We start from the raw sequence: 22,384 nt of genomic DNA, 5'->3' as shown, positions 1-22,384 counted from the left end.
CTTGCGCTCTCCCTTCGCCTCCCTCCCCTTTCCCCCGTTCCCTCTCCCCTCCCCTCAAATCTCCCGTCTCCCCTCCTCTCTTCTCCTCTCTCCCCTCCCCCGCCTCTCCTCTTCCCTCCTCCCTCCCCTCCCTCCCCTCCCTCTCCTCTCCCTTCCCCTCCTGCAGAGTCACACTCCAGCCCCCTCCCTCCCCCCTCCACACCCTTCCCTCACACAGGTCCTGGCAGCACATCTCTGGATAAACTGCAAACAAAGAATGGGACCCAGGCCTCTGTCTGTTACTACCTCATCAGACATAGAGACTGCACAGATACCTTAGCAAGTTTGCAGGACATATTGCGGACGGTCTGACTTAAACTACAGGCTAAGCGATCTACACAGCATTCATTTGGCAGGTCCCAAGGGTGCCTCAAACTCAAACTTTCCCAGCTCTCATTTTTCAGAGGAACTGAAACCAAGATACAGTGAGTCCTCCTGTATCATGAGGGTTAAGAGAAGGGAGAGACCCGCCTCAGATGGAAGTCCCCTCTCCCAGCAGCCCTGGGGCTCCCAGGAGAGCCGGCGGGCAAGTAGCAGGCCAAGAGCTTCATTCAGTGGTCCTTGGAGTCTCCAGAGGAAGGCCGGGTAGGCCAACCAGCATGCCCGTGTTGGGCAACACAGACTGATACTGTGACAGGGAGGCTCCAGGGGCGGCAGTCTTGGGGACGCTTTCATATTCTCTATTTTTAACTTTTTCATAATGGTGTGTTTAATCAGAAAAAAAAAAAAGATGGAGATAATTCCATTTTCTAAAAGTTGTTTGAGATTACAGGAAGAAGGGCGGTCGGTGCAGCTGCTACAGTGCCCACGGGCTCTGTGGAGGCTGGAGGGTGTTGCTGTGCCCCTGGGCCCAGAAGGACTCAGAAAGATACTTGCCTCCCATGCTCCAGAGGGCTCACGGGAGGGCTCATGGGAGTGATTGTGTGAGGAAAGTGCTGATGACATCACTGGGGTCCCAGATGCCCACTGGTCCAGGCTGGATGGAGCAGGCGTCAGTGGAGTCAAGGGCACCCCAGCCGCTGAGGTTTTCCTTGGCTCAGGGGCAGCCAGAGGGGAGAAGACTGAGGAAGAGCCTGGGCTTCACCCACGCCCAGCCCAGGCTCAGGCCACGCCCATGGATCTGTGACCAGAAGCAGTTCCTGTGGCTGTCTCCACTCCCCTCCATAAGTCAGGCTGCCTGGATCAGGACTAGGGGCCAGTAAGGGTCAGGACCGGGGGCCAGGAAGACAGGGTGTTGTGGGGTGGGCTGCAGGTGAGGAGGAGGGAAAGATAGATAGGAAGAGACTGCAGGACGGGGCAGAGACAGAAAGACACTCGGAAAGACTCAGACACACACGCTGAGGGACACTGAGAGTCACAACACAGAGAAAGGCAGCGTCAGATGGAGGGACAACAGAATGAGAGGGAGAGAGACAGAGAGAGCTAAGAGCTGCACCTTCGTTCCATTTGCTTCCTAGGAGCAGACAGAGGGGCAGGTGCAGGTCAAGGCCTGGGTGGAGAGGACAAAGCTAGAGATGGAAGCAGGGGGAATGAGTGTCAACATCACAGAGAACAAACCTCTGCCGCCCTTGCGGTGTGCTTGGCACCCTGCTGGAGGCTGCAGGGACAGGCAGGTGTGAGTGCAGGTCCTATCCTAGCTGGGAGACCCACCCTACACCTGGGAGGCAGGAGTAGCAGGCAGGAGCGGCCTTTCCAAGGGCCAAATGGGAGGAGAGGCTCCCGAGAGCTGAGGTCGCCAGGGGCAGCTTGCTGAAAGGCCTCATCTGAGCTGCCTCTTGCAGAGTAGGTGGGAGGAAGCGGCATGGGTTCTCTAGGGGAAGAGGCATCTGCAAACGTGTGGAGGTGAGAAGACACTTCTGGGTTCTGTCAGGAGGGCCTTGAATGTCACAACAAGGAGGCTGAGGGGGCCCGGCCACACTTGAGCAGAGGAGTGATGTAGTAGGACCTGTGCTTTAGGGAGACCTGGGCTAGCCAGTGGCCAGACCTGAAGGGCAGCAGAATAAAGTGGAGGAAAGGGTCGCAGGCACTCGCTGAGCCCCGACCCCGTCTCCCAACACCCCTCATCTGACACTACAGTCAAGCAGCCCCAAACTGGCTGCTTCTCACCTCCATGCCCTTGACCAGGCAGTACCCTCCATCTAGAAGGCCTCCCCTTCCCCAACCCGGGCAAACACTGAAACAGTTTAAATCTTCTTCTAGAGATTTCTCTTGCAGGATGGCTTCAGTCAGAGTAAGGCACCCCTCCTGGCTCCTCCCAGCACAAAAACCGATGTGAAAACTCCCTGGGCTCAGCGGAGCTAAGTCATGTTCTTTACCAAAAGCCAGATAATGAAACTGGCTCCATCAGTGCCACGGCTTTAACCACACCCAGAATTTGCCTGTCCCCCACGGGCAGCCCCACCAGCTGTCCAGCATCAGTATCCAAACCCTGAAGAAAGGAAGGAATCGGCTGGGGAGGGATGGGGGGGGACAGGGTGGGGCCCATTTGCCTAGAGGTGCTGTGGGCTGGCTGGTTATACAGCAATGACTCACCTCCCAGAGAGGAGGGGAGCAGTGGGGGACCATTGGGCCGGGCAGGGGAGCCTGTGGAGAAAGCCTGCCTCTGCCTCACACCCTTGGCAGGACGCCGTCTCCTCCTGGCCCCCTCAGGCCCTTGGAAGAGAAGGAAGAACCTCTTGCAGCCCCTGGCTTGCCCCCACTGTGGCTGGCATTGACCAGGAAGGCAGCTGAAGCCTCCCTGCCCCCCACCCGCTGCTGCCCCCCACCCAGGCCGCGGCCATGGATAAATTCCGCACCCTCTTCCAGCACTTCCAGTCCAGCTCTGAGTCGGTGATGAACGGCATCTGCCTGCTGCTGGCCATGGTTACCGTCAAGCTGTACTCCTCGTTCGACTTCAACTGCCCCTGCCTGGCGTGCTACAACACCCTCTACGGACTGGGCCTGCTGTTCACGCCCCCGATCACCTTGTTCCTCTGCGGCCTCCTGGCCAACCGGCAGTCCGTGGTGATGCTGGAGGAGTGGCGCCGGCCTGCCGGGCACCGGAGGAAGGACCCGGGCATCATCAGGTGCAGTCCCACCCCCCTCCAGCTCCCCGTGGGCGTTGTTAGGGGTTCCCCCAACTGCATAAGCACTGCCAGGGGCTCCCCAAACCCCAGTGACCCCCATGGGTATGGTCAGGGCTCCCCCAGGAACCCCCACAGGCACCCTACTTTCATATGTTCCCCCTGCTCTCCCCCAGAAAATGATACCAAGGCACCATCAGTTCACAGAGACAGATTTGCCAGTCTCCACTCTGGAAACAGATATTTCTGATCCTGTTGTCTGTCACCTTTCCATGCCCAATGATAAAGATGCGTGAATGACAGGACTCCTAAGAATTATCCAAGTCACGTCTGTCCTGCTGGCCATGGATTATAACTCCCCACATGCATGAAGGACCATCCCATGATGTGCATACTGTATTGCACATATGAGGGGCATAGTTGGCTTGAAGGCTGCATCCCATCTCCTGCAAGCTCCCAGAGAAAAGACCTCATCTGCTATCACTGTGTCCTTAGACCCTGGTCAGTGCCCTGTATCAAGAAAAGCTGAGGGGAATTCCCTGGAAGTCCAGTGGTTAGGACTTGGCACTTTCACCCTTTCACTGCTGTGGCCTGGGTTCAATTCCTGCTCAGGGAACTCAGATCCTGCAAGTCATGTGACACAGCTGAGAAAGAGAGAGAGAGAGAAGAAAAGCTGACGGACTTTAGCAATTTATAATACTCCCTGGCCAACAGCGAGCCAAGCTTTGTGCCAAGTACTGTGTGTGCACAGCCTCTGAATTCTTACCTCGGCCCTGGGTCTCTTCCTGTCTTGGATCCATTTTTAAGGATGGGAGACCTAAGGCACAGAGAGTTTAAGTCACTTGGCTGAGCTCCCACAGCAAGGAAGAGGCTCAGATTCAAATCAAACCCAGAACCGCTGCCCTGAGTGTTTTAGACAAAATACCTAAGTGCTCTGGATCCACAGGCAGTGGTAGGAGGGCCTTGGTGGGTTTTAGTTCACTTGTGATCTTCTCCTCTCCCCTATTGATATAGACAATTGGGGTGTTCTCAAGGGCATGTTATGTAACTTCATAACAAGTCTTTGGTTCCACCTTCTAACTACCTTGCCCCCATAGAAAATGCTGGAGCCACCCCTGCCTACAACATATTTATAATTCTCCACCAGGTAGGCCATGTACACACACACACATACACACAGCCGGCGCACACCATCCTATGTTTTGTATACAACCCGCCTGCCAATACAGGAGACATAAGAGACCCAGGTTCAATTCCTGGGTGGGGAAGATCCCCTGGAGGAGGGCATGGCAACCCACTCCGGGATTCTTGCCTGGAGAATCCCATGGACAGAGGAGCCTGGTGGGGTACAGTCCATGGGGTCACAAAGAGTCAGACACAACTGAGCTACTGAGCACATGCGCAAGTTAAAAACACCTGCGTTCTGTGCACAAGTGGCCTCTCTTTGATGTTCCCAGGGGCTCCCGGCTCCCTGTGATTCAGCCACGCAGGGAGGCTTTTCCTCTGGGGTCTCGTGGTTCCAGCTCCACTGGGCTCCTGTCCTGTGACCAACACCCAATTCAGGCCACTAGACATAGTAGGTCAAAAGAGGCACCTGGGGACAATCAGAGGCTCCCTGGACACTGCAGGGAGGTGTGAAAGTGCTGTCTCTGGGCAGGTTATTCCACAGGACCCTCTTAGCTTAGGGTCCCCAAAAAGCAGGTTCTGGGAAGAAGTGATAATAAGGAGACAACTGGGGCTCAGTCCTTCGAGGAGCCTAAGGGAGTGGGTAGAACCCACCTCAAAATCGTCCCACTGAGGGTTCCGGATGCTGGGGCATTAAACTATCAGGCCCTGCCCTCTGGGATTGAGGTCGATTTGGGTACATGAACCCTCCAGGCCACCCCCCACTGGGAGCAGGGACTCCTCTGGAGCCCCAGACAGAGCCATGCAGGGGGTTAAAGTCAGAGGTCTTCAGGCCCTCCACGTGAATAGAAACTACCCACCAAAGCTCTAGATGCTTCTGGCCTGAGCAGAGCACTAGCAGAGTCTGCTACAAAGGCTCGGGCAGGACGAATACCAGCTCCCCAGTGTTCCAGTCCCAGGGCTCCCAGGACCCCAGCTCTGCTTCTCCCCCACCCTCTGCTGCTCGGGCCTCTGCAGGGGGAGCTGCAACCCTCCCTTTGGGGTAACCACGCACCATCCTGGGAAGTTCATCCTCACATCCCCCCTGTAGCCTTCCTGTTGTAGCTGAATTCCAGCTGCCCTGTGTTCCTGCTCCCTTCCTCTGTTCCCAGGTACATGTGCTCCTCTGTACTGCAGAGAGCGCTGGCCGCCCCCCTTGTCTGGATCCTACTGGCCCTCCTCGATGGGAAGTGCTTCGTGTGCGCCTTCAGCAGCTCCGTGGACCCTGAGAAGTTTCTAGACTTTGCCAACATGACCCCCAGTCAGGTGCAGCTCTTTTTGGCCAAGGTGCCCTGCAAGGAGGATGAGCTGGTCAGGAACAGCCCCGCTCGGAAGGCTGTGTCTCGTTACCTGAGGTGCCTGTCACAGGTAATTTGGGGCGGGGGGTGTCTTCTCCCTGCCCTGGGAAATGTCCTGCACTGGTTCGGAGGGGCACGGGGTGAGGAGGTATACATGGTTTCCTGAGGCCCCCCCTCCCAATGCTAGAGACACAACCGCAGAGCATGTGGTCCCTTGGGGTGGGGGGTGATCAGAAACATGACCCACACACAGGACAGTGTCAGGCCTTAGGAAGTGGGCACTTTGCCATCAACACTGACTCACCTGAGGGCGGAGACCAGGTGTCCATACCCTTCTGGAATCAGCTAGGCTCATCTCCAGGTTGGATGGCAGGAAAACGCTGCAGATATACTGCACCACCCTGCCCCCACCCCATACACGTATTCTGCCCACCCCTCAGAAATAACACTAATTACCGTTTATGAGGCACTTATGTGTCAGGCACTGTGTTAAGCATTTCACATGCATTACTTCATTTAATTCTCAAAACTGCCCTATGAGATAGATGCAATCACGATTGTCCCACTTTGCAGATGAGGAAACTGAGGCTCTGAGAGTTTAGTTCACAAGGCCAAAGGCACACAGTTTGTAAGAGGCTGGGCAGGAATCTAAAATGCCATTCCTCCAAACCCTCCCCTACTATGCAGGTCCTGCCCAGATGCTTGGCTCCCCACGGAGCACAGAATCCATTATCCTGGGAACAAACCCCAGCCCAAGCTCCAGATCCCACCCTCACCACTGCCAGAGCCCTACTTGGGCTGTGTCTCCCCAAAAGTGTTTACACGCTCCCACCACGTGCAGAGCATCACTGGAGATATACCCTAGCTCTTCGGGGTGTCGGAACAGGCTCATGACAAATGCAGGCCCATGGAGTGGCAAAGAGAAATGCTTGGGACACACTTGATTCTGCTTCAGACTGTGACCTCGGCCGTGAGCCCATTTCCCTCTGGGCCTTGGGTTCTCCTGCAAAATAAGTGGAGGTTCGGTCTACTCGCCTTGATGTCCCTGTGGACGTAAACACTGTAGACTAGTTCACTATCACCGGAAAGACTGTAGAATCCTCAGACCAGGGTTTGAGTCCTGTCTCAGCTGTAAATATTCAGTCACATTAAATGCTCCCCCAAGTAAAATACTCACGCAAGCATTTTAAACTTAGAGAGGGGCGAGGGGAGGGCCTTGTGAGAGGCCAGGCAGAGAGCTTTGTCAATCACATCTACAAATGATAAGGATTCAAATAAGTCTTGTGGTTTAGAGGATGATTTCTCTGCTCCAGGTCTATAAAGTTGCTCTAGTCCTAGGCGATGTCTCAATACCTTTGGCTGGGCAGAGAGGAGGGCCAGGAGCTGGCCAGGTTGGGGAGAATTACTTCCAGCTTCTCTTTACTCTTGGCCTGGAACACTGTTTCCTGTTTACATCTTGTAAACTATCATCAGCCTTTAGGTCTCAGCCTCAACTTTACTGCTCTCTGAGGCCTCAAATTCAGGTCAGGTGTCCCCTCTCTGAATTTCCATGACCCAAGATACATCCCTCAACATGGCACTTAGCCAGTCACCACCTATGTCATTGTAACTTCCACTAAAGTGTTCGCTCTATGAGAGCAAAGACTGAGCCCTCTGTCTCCCCAAGAATAAAGGATGGATGGATGCATAGATGGGATGGATGCACATATATAAGCATGGAGGAAGAACCAGATAAAAAGATGGAAGGATGATGGGTGGATGCACAGATGAATGGATGGGAGTGCAAGGAAGGCAAAACTACCTCCACCCAATGTAGGTTTTCAGCTGAGACTGTAACAAAAAGAGATTAACAGGAGGAAAATAAACGGTTTATTATTGTGTGCAGTGCTCATCAGGCAGGGGGAACCTACAGCAGAGTCACTCTAAGCGGTGGCTTAGAACTGTGGCTTATATAGCGTCTTCAGCTATGAACAATACCTTTGTAGAGAAATGTCAGGACAAAGGAAAGCAGCTTTATGCTTCCACGGGTGGAAACTGTGGGAAGATAAATAAATACATGGGAGGAAACTAAAGGAGTAGGGTGTGTTTGTTCGGGAGGAAGGCAGGGGGGAATAAATAACAAGTGGATTGATGACTGGATAGAGATAAATGGAAGCAAAGATGAGAGTATGGAAACCTGAATGGATGGGAGGATAGATGGTTGGATAGGGGGATAGGGACAGATAGGCGCATGGTTGAGAGGGTAGCTTGATAGGAAGACAATAGATATATAGTCAGATAAGAGGATGGTTGACGGGATGGGTGAGAGATGGATAGAAAATGGATGGAAGGAGAAATGAATGAAGGGGAGAGAGGATGGATGGAGGTAGTTGGTAGAACGGATGACTGAATTGGAAGGCGGATAGATCTGAAAATGGATGGAAGGGATGAGTGAAGGGAACACCCTTGCCACGCTGTACAATATCTGTGTGCCTGAATGCTTACCTTAGCGCTCCCCGCCCTCTAGGCCATTGGCTGGAGTCTCACCTTGCTGCTGATCGTCCTGGTCTTCCTGGCGCGCTGCTTGAGGCCCTGCTTCGACCAGACCATCTTCCTGCAGCGCCGATACTGGAGCAACTACGTGGACCTGGAGCAGAAGCTCTTCGACGAGACGTGCTGTGAGCACGCGCGGGACTTTGCGCACCGCTGCGTGCTGCACTTCTTCGCCAGCATGCAGAGCGAGATGCGGGCGCGGGGGCTGCGCCGGGACTCTGCGGGTAGGGGTCCGGAGACCCCTGAGAGGCCCGAGCCCCCAGACGGCCTGGACGGCGGAAGCGGGAAGGCCCACCTGCGCGCAGTCTCCAGTCAGGAGCAGGTGGACCGCCTCCTAAGCGCCTGGTACTCCAGCAAACCACCACTTGACCTCACAGCATCCTCTGGGCTCTGGGGGTGCGGCCTCAGCCATCGCGCCCCCACAGTGGTCCCGGGCACCAGGGCGTCCCCACACACCGACGTGTAAGGACCCAGACCACGTCCTCACGTAAAATGCCCACGCTGACAAGGAGTGGGGGCCCCATGGCCGGGCGGCTTAACCCTTGGCAGCCTCCTTCCCCAAAACAGCCCAGCGCCTGGCCGAGTTTCTGGGCGTGGCCTCTTGTGCGCTCTAAAGCTGTGGCTCACAAACTTCACTGTGCTCACCTGTTCACCTGGACTCTTGTCAAATGCAGATTCTGATTCAGTCCATCTAGGACCAGGGCCGAGACTGCACTGCTAAGGAGCCTCTCATGCTTCTGGTCAGTGGACCAAACTCCAAGTAGAGTAAGAGTCTAAACAGATCTGTCCTGGGTGCTGGGTCCTAGATGTCCATATTCTAAATCTAAAATAATAATAATGACAACAGCACCTGCTTGTATGATGCTTACTATGTACCAGACACTGCTCTGACTTCTCTCCATATATAACTCATTTAATCTTAATGATAATCTGACGAGGTAGGATGATGACTAGCCCCATTTTTTAGAGAAGAAAAGTGAGGCATTAAAGGTTAAGGTGGCTGAGGTCACCCATATAAGAGCTGAAATTTGATCTCAGGACATCAGCTCTAGAGTCTGCTCTGAACCACTACATTAGTCCTCTAGACTCTGTGTGTGTGTGTGTGTGTGTGTGTGTGTGTGCATGCACGCCTGCATGTTCTAGACTGTGTGTGTGTGTGTGTTTTCAGGGCCGTGGCTGGGTTTCCTGCAGCCTCCAACAAGGTTCTCTGAGTGAACTCATCAAACTCTGCTTGAGAATTCTTCTCAAAAGTACAAATTAGTGTCTCTTGCTGACTACTGCAGATGAATAGCTTTATATCTTTGCAGGGGGATTTTTCTGTTCCTGAATGTCAAGGGGGTGCTGACCCTTCCAGCTCCCATCTTCTCAAGTTCCACCAATTCTATTCTAACCAACCAAGGCCAAGCAGCCCTTCAGGTGCAGCTCCTTTGTCAGCCCAGCCTTCTGCTCACCTCCAGCCAGCAAGCACTTCCTCCGTCACCTCTCCACTCACCACCCTCCTCACCACCTGCAGCCTGACCCCTGAGCTTGACCTTGCTTTCTAAGGCTGCTTCCTATGCGAGGTATCCCAGGGGCATCTACCCACTGCCCTCAGCAAGAAGCTGGCACCATGGTAAGAATTTCCCTAGGGATACGAGGAATGGACCAGATCTGCAAGTCAGGGATGTCCAGGCAGCCCTAGACATCTCCATTGAACAAACACCCCAGGTGATTCTGCAAAATCCAGTGTTTAAAAACCTCTGGACCAAGTGTGGGTGTAGGGTCTGACTCGGGGATGAAGACCCTCGAAATACCAGGGTTAAATCTTCCTGGAAGAACTGCCTCTCAGTCTCTGGCAGCCCAAACAGCAAGGGCTGGGGAAGATCTATTCTGTGAGCTCCTCTGGGTCTCTGCCCTTCCCTGATGACTCATCACCCCCACCCCCCCACACACACATCCTGTTATTGCCTCTGTCAGCACAACAGTGCCTGGTGACCACAAACATGCACTAGGCTCACTCTATGCTTTACTGGTAATGAGGGCATGGGGGTTAGTACAGGGGTCCTGGAGCCCAGCTCCCTCCATATCAGGCAATCTCTGCTCTCCTGGGTGCTTGCCAAAGGGCCTGGGAGGACCAGACTGTCCATGCAGCCCAGTCTTTCCCCTGCTACCTTGCTGTGGTCAGGCCATGCAAATATCTAAAATGGTACTGGGCAGGGCAAGATTCAGGCAAAGTGTTAGCAGGGATTGGTGGGGGAGGGAGGAGGCAGACGTTGGACATGATCCAGTCAGCAGGGCCAAGTGCCCAGCCCAGGGAAAGGAGGCTCAGGGACCCCACCTTGGGCTTTAAAGAAGCAGTATCTGGACCAGTAAAGGGCCACTGACTGCAATCAATGCCCTTGCCTTCTTCTATTGAGCCTACTGCATAGAGAGCACTGTGCTGGGGAGGAGGGAAGAAAGAATATACAGACGATTTATATTGCCTGGCCCGCAAGGAACTCACTCTCTACTAGAGGGACCGAGATGGGTACAGAAATCATTACAACCCAAAGCAAAAGGTGTAAAGTGATATGATAGCGCCAAGCTGTGTGCTGCAGAGATTCAGCATGAAGAGTAGTGGCTCCAAGCTGAAAGAATCAGAAGGATGTCATTACAATGGGCCTTAAAGGATGGGGGCGGGGGTTTGACAAGTCGAGAGGGATGGGGGTGGGAGAGCAGAGCATCTACAAGGAGGAAACAGAACAAAAGCAAAGAACTGGGAAACGGCAACGTTTGGTTCGCTGATTCACTCAGCAAACATTGATGGAATGCGTAGAGCACCAAAGAGCAGGAAAGGCATCGTCCTATCTTAGTGGAGATTCCAGTCTGAAGGGGAGATAAGACGTGAGCCAGAGAACAAACAACCAAGTGCAGGGTGTGTGGTCTGGCCTGGCCAAAGTGAAGGACCCCAGAAGGCCGAGAAGTCTATTCCAATGAATCCCACCAAGAGATGCTTTCTGAGCCCCACATCCAGTGGCACCTTCTTGGATCCTCAGCCTTTGATAGCCCTCAAATGCCTCCTTACCCTATTCAGTCCCCAGATGACATGGTTTCAAACCCCAAACCTCTTTGCCATCATCCATGCACACCACCATTTACTCATATCCTGGGAGAGAGAGAAGCCTTGTGTAGTGCATGCCACTCCATCTGGGGGTGAGGGACCCAGGTGGCAGGCTGCCACCTGCTCCCCTCCCAGGAGATCAGCCCTCATGGGTGCTCATGCTCATTGCTCAAGTCTCCTTCAACTCTGGGAGACAGTCCTTCTGCACACACCCTGTTCACAGGGCCTCTCTTCTGGGAGACACGGTGACCAGCTGGGCAAGGCAGAAATGTACTGTAAGAGTGACTTTGGCTGTGTTAGTCCCCTGTCTCATATGGTCTGGGCAGCCGCGGTTCTTGCCTGAGAAGTGGAAGATGGTGGCATCCTTGAGGGTTTTGCTCAGGTCTTTGAGTCTATCCTACAGGTAAGTGCTTCCGGGCAGAGTCAGAAGGCAGAATGATACTCCACCTGGCAGTGATCCCTGAAGCTGCAGGAATGGATACAGCAGCGAGAGAGAGAGACGGAGTGAGAAGAGGAAAGACTGAGACCTTTAGAGCTTTGGGGGAGAAAGCCGGGGCAGCAAGTGAGAATAAGGAATCACAGAGGCAGAGGTTCTGTAAGAATGCCAGGGGGGCAACCTGGTGCTCTGTGACAACCTAGAAGGGTGGGGTGGAGCGGCGGGTGGGAGGGAGGTTCAAGAGTGTTAGGACATCCGTATACTTATGGCTGATTCACGTGGTTGCATGGCAGAAACCAACACAACATTGTAAAGCAATTATCCACCAATGAAAAAAAAAATTTAATTATGTTTTGAGAGCCAACACTGATCAAGTTTTGACTATTTCATTCAATCCATGCCTTGATGACATAAGATTTTACTAGATGGACTCTAAGACCCTTCCCAGCACTGGCGTTCTATGGTTCTAAGAGTCCATTCTTGGTAATATCTAAATAATCATTAGAGTCATAGAGATTTGTACTTTTTGGGGGAACAGAATCAGTCAATAAACAAGAAGCTTTTTTAAAAAAAAGAATGCCAAGGAGGAGTGAATTTCAAGATGAGGGAATGAATGAATGAAAGTTGCTCAGTAGTGTCCAACTCTTTGTGACCGCATGGATTATACAGTCCATGCAGTTCTCCAGGCCAGAATACTGGAGTGGATAGCCTTTCCCTTCTCCAGGGGATCTTCCCAATCCAGGGATCAAACTCAGGTCTCCTGCATTGCGGGTGTATTCTTTACCAGCTGAGCCACAAGGGAAGACCAAGAATACCGGAGTGGGTAGCCTATTCCTTCTCCAGGGGATCTTCACAACCCCAGAATCAAACCGGGATCTCCTGCATTGCAGGTGGATTCTTTACCAACTGATCTATCAGGGAGGCCCTAAAGATGAGGGAAGGATGAGCAATGAATCCAGAGCTTCAGGGAAACCAGCAGTGGAAACGCAGGGGATTGAGCGAAAATCACGGGTTCTTGGTAACCTTCCACGGCAGGGGAATGCTCCCCCAGGGAGGTGGTCCTGGCAAACCAGATGGATGGGTTTCTGTAGGAATCATCTAAATCCCTGGGCACCCACCAAGCCTCACAAAGGACTAGTGGGAGGTCTGGAGCATGCTCTCGTTTAGAATATTGACATGGAGGAGGGCACCAGGACTCAACCACTATGATGGGAGTCAAGGAATCCATACCTCTCTGCTGAGAGCCCACCTCTGCCCAACTCTTTGAGGTCGAATGAAATGAGTTCTCCTTGAAGCTTGATCAGCTCTCACATCGGGGAGGGCCAGAAGGCTATGGGAAGAGGAGAGTGGCCCTGAGGCTCTAGAGAAGGGCAGTAGGAGATGGCTGGGGTGGCCGATGGTAGCAGAATAGAGGTCACACTGGTCTGCCAGTGGCTATCGCCGTGGTGGTGAGCTTTGAATGGACACCAGCCTTTCCTGCCCACCCAGCCAGCACATAACGGGGGGCCTGCTCTTCAGCCCTTCTTACTCTGCTCACAGAAGCTGACAGAGCCAGAGCAGTGAGGACTGTCATATCCTAATTGTGTCCAGATTCCTGCCTCCTCACAAATTCATCTTGGTCCAAGGCTCACTTCTCTCCTTTATTCACTTACTTGGGTATTCGTTCAAATAGTCAGCACTTGTTAACTGAGCCTCTCTTACACCAGGCACACTGTTCTGAGCCCCAGGAACATAGCAGGAAAACAAAACAGATGTGGGCCTTTATGGTCCGATGGGAGCTCTGGATATTAAACAAACACACCCTCCAAAACACATTACTAACTGAGATCAGTGCTGTAAAGAGGAAGTACATGGGTCGGGTGGAGGGCATGAAAGCCTTTGTCAGCAGGACTCAACTAAGCTAAGGGTTCAGGATCTTCTCTCAAGAAAGGCAACCTACTGAATAGAAGATATTTACAAATGATATCCCAGTAAGGGGTTACTATCCAAATGATACAAAGAACTCACACAACTCAAGGTCAAAAAAGCAAACAACCTGACTTAAAAAATGGGCAGAGGACCTGAATAGACATTTTTCCAAAGAAAAGATATATATGGCCAACAGGCACGTGAAAAGATGCTCAACATTATGAATAATCAGGAAAAGGCACATCAAATCCACAATAAGATGTCACCTCACATGTGTCAGAATGGCTATTAGCAAAAAGACAACAAATAACAAGTGTTGGTGAGGGTGTAAAGAAAACGGAACCCTTGTGCACTGTTGGTGCAGCCACTAGGGAAATAGCAGAGAGATTTCTCCAAAAGTTAAAAATAGAACTACTATATGATCCAGCAATTCCACTCTTGAGTATTTATCTGGGAAAAAAAAAAACACTCATATTTTAGAGTGACAAGAACCAAAACTCAGTTTCATGCATTTCTTATCTTTGAGACTTATTTCCATGAGCCAACATCCCTATGTTCAATGCAACATTATTTTCAAGAGTTAAGATATGGAAGCAACCTAAGTGCCCATCAACAGATGAATGGATAAAGAAGATGTGAAATATGTATATATAACAGAATATTACTCAGTCATAAAAAATAATGAAATCTCACCATTTGCAACAACATGGATGGGCCTAGAGAGTTCTATGCGAAATGAAGTAAGTCAGAGGAAAGGCAAATACAGTATGATTTCACTTATGTGGAGAATCTACAAAACAAATGAACACATGTCACAAACAGAAAGAGAGCCATTGATATAGAAAAGAAATAGTGCCTAAGGGGAGAGGACTTATGGGAGGAGAGAAATAGGGAAGGGAGATTAAGAGGTGCAAACTTTTAACTGCAAAATAAATGAATATTCATTCAAATATTCAGCACTTGTTAACTGAGCATCTCTTACACCAGGCACACTGTTCTGAGCCTCAGGAACGTAGCAGGAAAACAAAACAGATGTGGGCCTTTATGGTCCGATGGGAGCTCTGAATATTAAACCAACACACCCTCCAAAACACATTACTAACTGAGATCAGTGTTATGAAGAGGAAGTATACAGGTATGAAATGTACAGTATGGGAAATATAGTCAATAATTGTGTAATATCTTTGTATGATGACAGATGGTGATAACTTACCATGGTGACCATTTTGAAATGTATAGAAACATCAAATCTCTATGCTGCATACCGAGAACTAACCTAGTGTTGTTGGTCAATTATACATCAAAAACAAACAAAAGAATGGGTGGAGATCAGAGGCACCTGTTTGCACTGGTGTCTAGGGTCAAAGAGAGAAAGATGAAAAAGAGCAGAGACAATAGTAAGAGGTAAGGGCTTCTATGCCAGAACTCAATCACATGACCCTAAGCCACATGAAACAGGGGCAGGAATTGTACGGAAGGCCATGAAATATTTGCTGGGCGCTACCATTTTTTGTCACAATGTACAACCTCCAGTACAGTTTGATTGATGCAGAAGAGAATAGCACTCTGTCCTTGTCAGTTAAAGCCCTCATGCCTCTGATAAAACAGCCTGACAGTCCTTGAGCCACCCCGGCAGCCCCATCTGACTAATGGCCCGGTGCCCCACCAGTTGCTGGATGAGCGCTGTGCGCTACACACACACTCATGCTGTCCTATGCAAATGAGGCATTTTCCTAAAGTACAGCATCCGCTCTCCAGAGGCCCCCTTTGCATCCTGCTTTTCATGACACTTAACTCTTTCAAGGTGGAGGGAACTCATCAGCGCTGGGCTGGGTGCCCAGACGGCACTGCAGAGGGCAGGAGGAGAAGGGGCTGGTGCACACCCCAGTGGCGGCCGTGGTTGGGTTTGCTGTCAACACACTGAAACGTTTGAGTAAGGCTATGATATCCTGCTTTCCATATACACCCAGTCATGCTCAAGGAGTTCAGGGGAGAAGTGGTGAAGACACAGAGCATTGCTAAGTTACTACCACATACCCTGCCACAGTTGGCAGGGTAATGGGCTCCCAAAGTCCACCAAGGGTCCCCTATCTCCAGAATGTGTTACCTGCAATAGGGACTTGGCAGATATGATTCTGCTGAAAAGCTTGAGATGAGGAGATGATCCTAGATTAGCCAGGTGGGAGGTTCCCAATCTTCCTCAAATCCCAGTGCGTCATGACATTGGTCAGTTTGGTACATGACAGTGGGGCAAACCAAGGGAATTTGGAGATACCTTTTGAGAGCCTGTTGGGAAAAAGGCAATTATATTGCTATCTTCTTGATCTAATATAATTATGAAAATAAGATGGAAGATGTAAAACAAAGTATTAGGAAAGATATTAAATATTGAATTGATACAAAACATTAAAATGGAATCTCCCAGACTTCTTAAAATGAGAAATTTGAGCTTTCTTCAGTGAACACAGCTTTTTAACATTGGACTTCTTGCATGAAATGACCACAGGCGATTCTCATTCAACAGTTTTTTACAAAATTTTTAAATTTTATTTTGTAAACGTTTTTTCTTAAAATTAACAGATAACATTATATTAGTTTCAGATGCAAAACATAACTAGTCATTTGTGTATTGTTAAATGTTCCCCACAATAAGTCTAGGTAGCATCCATCACCATGCGTGGTTAAAAAAAATTTTTTTTATGATTAGAACTTTTAAGATCTACTCTCAGCAACTTTCAAACATACAATACAGTATTATTAACCATAGTCACCATGGCATCTGGTCCTGTCACTTTATGGCAAATAGATGGGGAAACAGTAGAAACAGTGACAGACTTTATTTTGGGGGCTCCAAAATCACTGCAGATGGTGACTACAGACATGAAATTAAAAGACACTTGCTCCTTGGAAGAAAAGCTATGACCAACCTAGACAGCGTATTAAAAAGGAGAGACATGACTTTGCCCACAAACATCCGTCTAGTGAAAGCTATGGTTTTTCCAGTAGTCATGTATGGATGTCAGAGTTGGACTATGAAGAAGGCTGAAGGCCAAAGAATTGATGCTTTTGAACTGTGGTGTTGGAGAAGATTCTTGAGGGTCCCTTGGACTGGAAGATCAAACCAGTTCACCCTAAAGGAAATCAGTCCTGAATATTTATTGGAAGGACTGATGCTGAAGCTGAAACTCCAATACTTTGGCCACCTGATGCGAAGAGCTGACACATTGGAAAAGACCCTGATGCTGGGAAAGACTGAAGGCAAGTGGAGAAGGGGGTGACAGAAGACGAAATGGTTGGATGGCATCACCAACTCAATGGACGTGAGTTTGAGCAGGCTCCGGGAGATGTTGAACGACAGGGAACCCTGGCGTGCTGCAGTCCATGGGGTCGCACAGAGTTGGACACAACTGAGTGACTAAACAACAACAAAGGAGATGATAAAACCAATTTTTACAGCCACATAAGCATCTACAATGGCCTGAATGGTATGTAAAGACTAACATTCATTGACTTTCTATAACTGTAATTACAATTCTAGTGATCATGAGAATAATGGATTTAGAATCTAATCAAGCTGTTTTTATTCCAAGTATTTTAAAATCACACTGAAGTTAGGATTTGCAGTGTATATGTGTTTAGAGCAGGCACCTGAAGTCAATTTGGGTACCATGAAAAGGGTACATCAGCTACAAATAGAGACCCATGTCCACTACAGATGGAAGACAGAGATTCCAGACAGCCTCTTGGAGCCACACTTCTGCTGGGCTCCCAGCCTCCTGGGTCACCTCACCCCACATTCCGCACTGGGGGCTGTGTGCCAGGCTCTGCCCGCCGCTCAGACCTTTTGTCAGCCGTCTGCATCGACGCAGCAGTAGATGCAGAAGGGTGGGCACCCCCTTTGCGGGGTCTCTCTCACCTGCTGTCCATCGGTGCCCCTCCTAGGCATCCTCTAACAGGGTCCTCCAGTGGCCACCAGCCTGAGTGCTCCAGTTACCCAAGGCCCAGCTTGAGGGCTGATGGGAGCAATATCCTTCCCCACCTGTATCCTACTTGTGACATGCTAGCATTGAGAAGAAAGCCAAAAAAATAAAAAATGCTTCCCCCCCTCCCCTCACCTCCCCACTCCCACCTGGCCTGGGTTCAAATCCCCCTCTTCCACCCACAAGTTGTGTAGCCTTTAGCTGGCGTCGGGGAGAAAGAAACCTGTCCTCTACATTCCTGGTTCTTCTGACTGGTTTAAGAATTAAATTGAAACAAGACAAATTAACAGGAGAAAATCAAATATAATTTCATATGTATGGAAATCCCACATACATGAGAGATTCAGAGACAGAAAGGTAAAATGAAGTACTTAACACCATCCTGAGCTAAGGAATGGGGTCGGAGCCTGGGGGCTTCCTAGGACAGGATAGTCATGCACAGGACAATAAGTGTTACAAAACCAGGTCTGTTTGCCCAACACACAGCAAACTAAACACTGAGATGACAAGATCTGCAGCAGAGGAAGAGCTTTTTCCGCAGGGAAGACAATTGAGATGGGAGAACGAGCCTCAGATCTCTGTCCCCCAAGGCAAGGGGGTTGGGATATCTATGGAATAAACCGGTGGTCTTGGCATGGGGAAAGGTGATTGGAGGCAGGGGAACTGTGAGGTCACTGGTGTTCTGCTCAGGTGTACCTGGGTTACATGCTTCTGAATACTCAAAACTATAGGTACTTAGCATGATCTAAAGGTAAAGTTTTCCAGTCTCTGATGGAGAAGGAAATGGCAACCCACTCCAGTACTCTTGCCTGGAAAATCCCATGGATGGAGGAGCCTGGTAGGCTACAGTCCATGGGGTCACAAAGAGTCAGACACGACTGAGCGACTTCACTTTCACTTTTCACTTTCATGCATTGGAGAAGGAAACGGCAACCCACTCCAGTGTTTTGGCCTGGAGAATCCCCTTGGACAGAGGGGCCTGGCAGGCTCCATGGGGTCTCAAAGAATCGGACTGGGTGACTAATCACAGCACTAGCTGCTGTAAAGTCTGTAGGGGTATGATTTCATAAGAAGACGTGCAGATGTACAGTGACCAGAGATTTGCCCTGACGTATCGGGAAAAAAATTTCTCTGGGAAAAATTCGCAGTTTAAGTTCTGCAAGTTAGTTAAGGGAGGGGCAGTAGTTTCTCTGGAGCCCACAGGGTCTCCACTGCCATTAGTTCAAAATAACCTGTATGCCAAAGTAGTGTAAACAGGAAAAGGTTAATTTTGAATTCACACTGGATCTGCTTCTGTGACTTTAACCCTCATCTTGCCACTTTTGTTGTTCAGTTCAGTTCAGTCGCTCAGTCGTGTCCGACTCTTTGAGACCCCATGGACTGCAGCATGCCAGGCCTCCCTGTCCATCACCAACTCCCGGAGCTTACTCAAACTCATGTCCATTGAGTCAGTGATGCCATCCAACCATCTCATCCTCTGTTGTCCCCTTCTCCTCCTGCCCTCAATCTTTCCCAGCATCAGGGTCTGTTCCAATGAGTCACTACTTCACATCACGTGGCCAAAGTATTGGAATTTCAGCTTCAACATCAGTCCTTCCAGTGAATATTCAGGACTGATTTCCTTTAGGATGGCCTGGTTGGATCTCCTTGCGGTCCAAGGGACTCTCAAGGCTTTTGTTATTGGAGGCATACATAATGGCCTGCTTCAGGGAAATACCCTGAGCCAGCCTACCTGTGAAGGACCATAAGGAAGTGAAACTAACACATCCTCCTACCTGAGGCTTGCTGTTCTAGTGGACATTTGCAAGGACCAAATATTCTTTTTACTTTGTTTCCTCCCCTCCCCTCCGTCTCTGATCCATAAAAGAACCCGGCATCCAGGCCCCAACAAGGTAATTATTTTGAGGTGCTAGCCTGCAGTCTACTCCATCAGCTGGCTATCAAATAAAGTCCTTCCCTTGTCTGAACACTGAAGCCCTCGTGGCACAGTGGTAAAGAATCTGCCTGCAATGCAGGAGACCTGGGTTAGATCCCTGGGTTGGGAAGATCCCCTGGAGAAGGAAATGGCAACCCACTTCAGTATTCTTGCCTGGAGAATCCCACGGACAAAGAAGCCTGGAAGGAAATGGTAACCCACCCCAGTATTCTTGCCTGGAGAATCCCATGGACAGAAAAGCCTGGCAGGCTACAGTCCATGGGGTGGCAAAGGGTTGGACACAACTGAGCTACTAACATTCACTCACTTGTCTTAACATCTCGTCTGGGATTTATTGGCCTATTGTGTGGCAGCGAGCAGAGTGAGCTTGGACTCGGTAACAGTAGCACATATTGAAGAGGTCTGCCCTGAACCTACAGTCATGACTTGACCTCCCTGAGCCCGAGTGCCGCCCTCTGTGACATGGGGACGATAGCAGCTCCCCCAGGACGTTGTATGAGGAGCCCGTGAGGTGGCATGTGTGGAGTGCTGGCATAGGGCCCACCCAGCGGAAGTGCTGGTCAGCGCCAGTCCTTGGTGGTCACATGGAGATACACAGACACAAAGCCCATTCACGTGATTACATTAGAGGAAGAGTCTGGTACCAAGTTTGACTGCTCCCTGCTTGAAGGCCAATACTTGAGGGACAAGGGTTGGTAGAAAAGGAAAAGTTGGCCTCCTGCTTTACTCAGGAGGCCAGCAATCTGGGAAGGTGGTGAACAAATATCCTAAGACCATCTCCAAGTTGTAGGTCAGAGGACAAAGTTTTAGGCTGTGTGAGGTGGGGGCTGCCTGGTGTGTGATTAGCTCGGGCACGGTTCTCAGATCGGTTGGCCTCCAGGTAAAGTTTCAAGTGTCACTAATCTTCTGGTTTCAGCTGGTCTGGGGTCTGAGTGCCTGTGATCAACAGTTTTTATCTGGTGGGGGTCTGCTTCCTCTTAAAGCAACTTAGGAATGTGGGTCAGGCCTTTATCTATATTTTTCAGGGAACTGGGAGTTCGGTGACTACTTAGTGGCTGGTCTGTCCTCTAAATTGTTACCAGCTATTCGTCGTTTCTACATCTCCATTTGGTTTTAGAAAAGGCAGAGGAACCAAAGATCAAATTGCCAGCATCTGCTGGATCATCGAAAAAGCAAGAGAGTTCCATAAAAACATCTATTTCTGCTTTATTGACTTCACCAAAGACTTCGACTGTGTGGATCACAATAAATTGTGGGAAATTCTGAAAGAGATGGGGATACTAGACCACCTGACCTGCCTCTTGAGAAATCTGTATGCAGGCCAGGAAGCAACAGTTAGAACCCTACATGGAACAACAGACTGGTTCCAAATAGGAAAAGGAGAACATTAAGGCTGTATATTGTCACCCTGCTTATTGAACTTATATGCAGAGTACATCATGAAAAATGTTGGGCTGGATGAAGGACAAGCTGGAATCAAGATTGCTGGGGAAAATATCAATAACTTCAGATATGCAGATGACACCACCCTTATGGCACAAAGTGAAGAACTAAAGAGCTTCTTGATGAAAGTGAAAGAGGAGAGTGAAAAAGTTGGCTGAAAGCTCAACATTCAGAAAACTAAGATCATGGCATCTGGTCCCATCACTTCATGGCAAATAGATGGCTAAACAGTGGAAACAGTGGCAGACTTTATTTTTGGGGGCTCCAAAATCACTGCAGATGGTGACTGCAGCCATGAAATTAAAAGATGCTTACTCCTTGACAGGAAAGTTATGACCAAGCTAGACAGCATATTAATAAGCAGAGACATTACTTTGCCAACGAAAGTCTGTCTAGTCAAAGGTATGGTTTTTCTAGTAGTCATGTATGGATGTGAGAGTTGGACTATAAAGAGAGCTGAGTGCCAAAGAATTGGTGCTTTTGAACTGTGGTGTTAGAAAAGACTCTTGAGGGTCCCTTGGACTGCAAGGAGATCCAACCAGTCAATCCTAAAGGAGATCAGTCCTGAGTGTTCATTGGACAGATTGATTTTGAAGCTGAAATTCCAGTACTTTGGCTACATGATGCCAAGAGCTGACTCATTTGGAAAGACCCTGATGCTGGGAAAGATTGAAGGCAGGAGGAGAAGGGGACAACAGAGGATGAGATGGTTGGATGGCATCACCGACTCAATGGACATGAGTTTAGATGAACTCCAGGAGTTGTTGATGGACAGGGAGGCCTGGCGTGCTGGGGTCGCAAAGAGTCAGACACGACTGAGTGACTGAACTGAACTAAACTCTCCATTTATCATAACAATTAACTCCTGAGTCAGCCATCTGAGACTCAGGGGAGGCGTGGGAGACTAAAGCTTTGCTACAAGTGAGAGGTAGGTGGACATGGTGGAGGTGGTGCTGTCTCAGAAAGACCCCATAGAGTCTCGCATGGTCATAGTTACACACACACTGTAGACGCACAGACATTGAGGCCCAAAGCCCCAGAAATTTCACACGTGGACACATGACGCACAGGGACACACAGATCTGAGGGTCCCACGGAGCTGCCCTGTCCAGTCTCTTGCTTTACTTCAGTCCCAGCCCTCCTCCGGTCCCGCCCCCACAGCCTCCCATCTCACTCCAGACAGGAGCCATCTAGTTGGAGCTGGATCTAACCCACTCTTCTGGGAGAGAAGGTGGCATCAAAGGGAGCCCTCTAAACCCCTCCCACTTTGCTGTGCTGATGGTGGCGCCTTGGCTGGCTTCCCATGGACACTCTAGGTTCCTCAGCCCCAGGCACGAAACCCCATCACCCATTCTGTAATTTTTTGACCTGGTGAAGTAGCGGTAGGGGGGAGAGCCAGGAAAGGATTTTTCATCCATAATCCACAAACACTCAGACACAACCACTGAGACACAAGGAAACAGGATATAAAAACACCTGCATTATGCTTACCCCTCACAGCTCTTTC

General features: G+C 50.1%; 1 protein-coding gene across 2 annotated transcripts; it reads left to right on the top strand.

Moving 5' to 3' along the window:
* The first annotated feature begins 466 nt into the window (after positions 1-466).
* Positions 467-8,944, top strand: CALHM3 (calcium homeostasis modulator 3). Of its 2 annotated transcripts, XM_069567999.1 has the most exons (4): positions 467-624; positions 2,845-3,104; positions 5,378-5,633; positions 8,070-8,944. In XM_069567999.1, the coding sequence occupies exons 2-4, from the start codon at positions 2,872-2,874 to the stop codon at positions 8,559-8,561; spliced, it is 981 nt and encodes a 326-aa protein (XP_069424100.1). In that variant the 5' UTR covers positions 467-624; positions 2,845-2,871; the 3' UTR covers positions 8,562-8,944. The 2 variants fall into 2 exon arrangements, with proteins under 2 accessions (XP_069424100.1, XP_069424099.1); XM_069567998.1 differs by lacking the exon at positions 467-624 and having other exon boundaries at positions 2,818-3,104.
* The last annotated feature ends 13,440 nt before the right edge of the window (positions 8,945-22,384 follow it).

The sequence above is a fragment of the Ovis canadensis genome, chromosome 22 (genome assembly GCF_042477335.2).
Source record: "Ovis canadensis isolate MfBH-ARS-UI-01 breed Bighorn chromosome 22, ARS-UI_OviCan_v2, whole genome shotgun sequence".
In the NCBI taxonomy this organism is placed as follows: domain Eukaryota; kingdom Metazoa; phylum Chordata; class Mammalia; order Artiodactyla; family Bovidae; genus Ovis; species Ovis canadensis.
Note: the sequence above shows the minus strand (reverse complement) of the source record. Positions and strands in the feature narration are given on the sequence as shown.

Coding starts and splice junctions, on each gene's coding strand:
- CALHM3 (XM_069567998.1), top strand. CDS start 2,818: ATGGATAAATTCCGCACCCTCTTCCAGCACTTCCAGTCCAGCTCTGAG. Junction 3,105..5,377: donor AAGGACCCGGGCATCATCAG/GTGCAGTCCCAC, acceptor CTCTGTTCCCAG/GTACATGTGCTCCTCTGTAC. Junction 5,634..8,069: donor ACCTGAGGTGCCTGTCACAG/GTAATTTGGGGC, acceptor CCCGCCCTCTAG/GCCATTGGCTGGAGTCTCAC.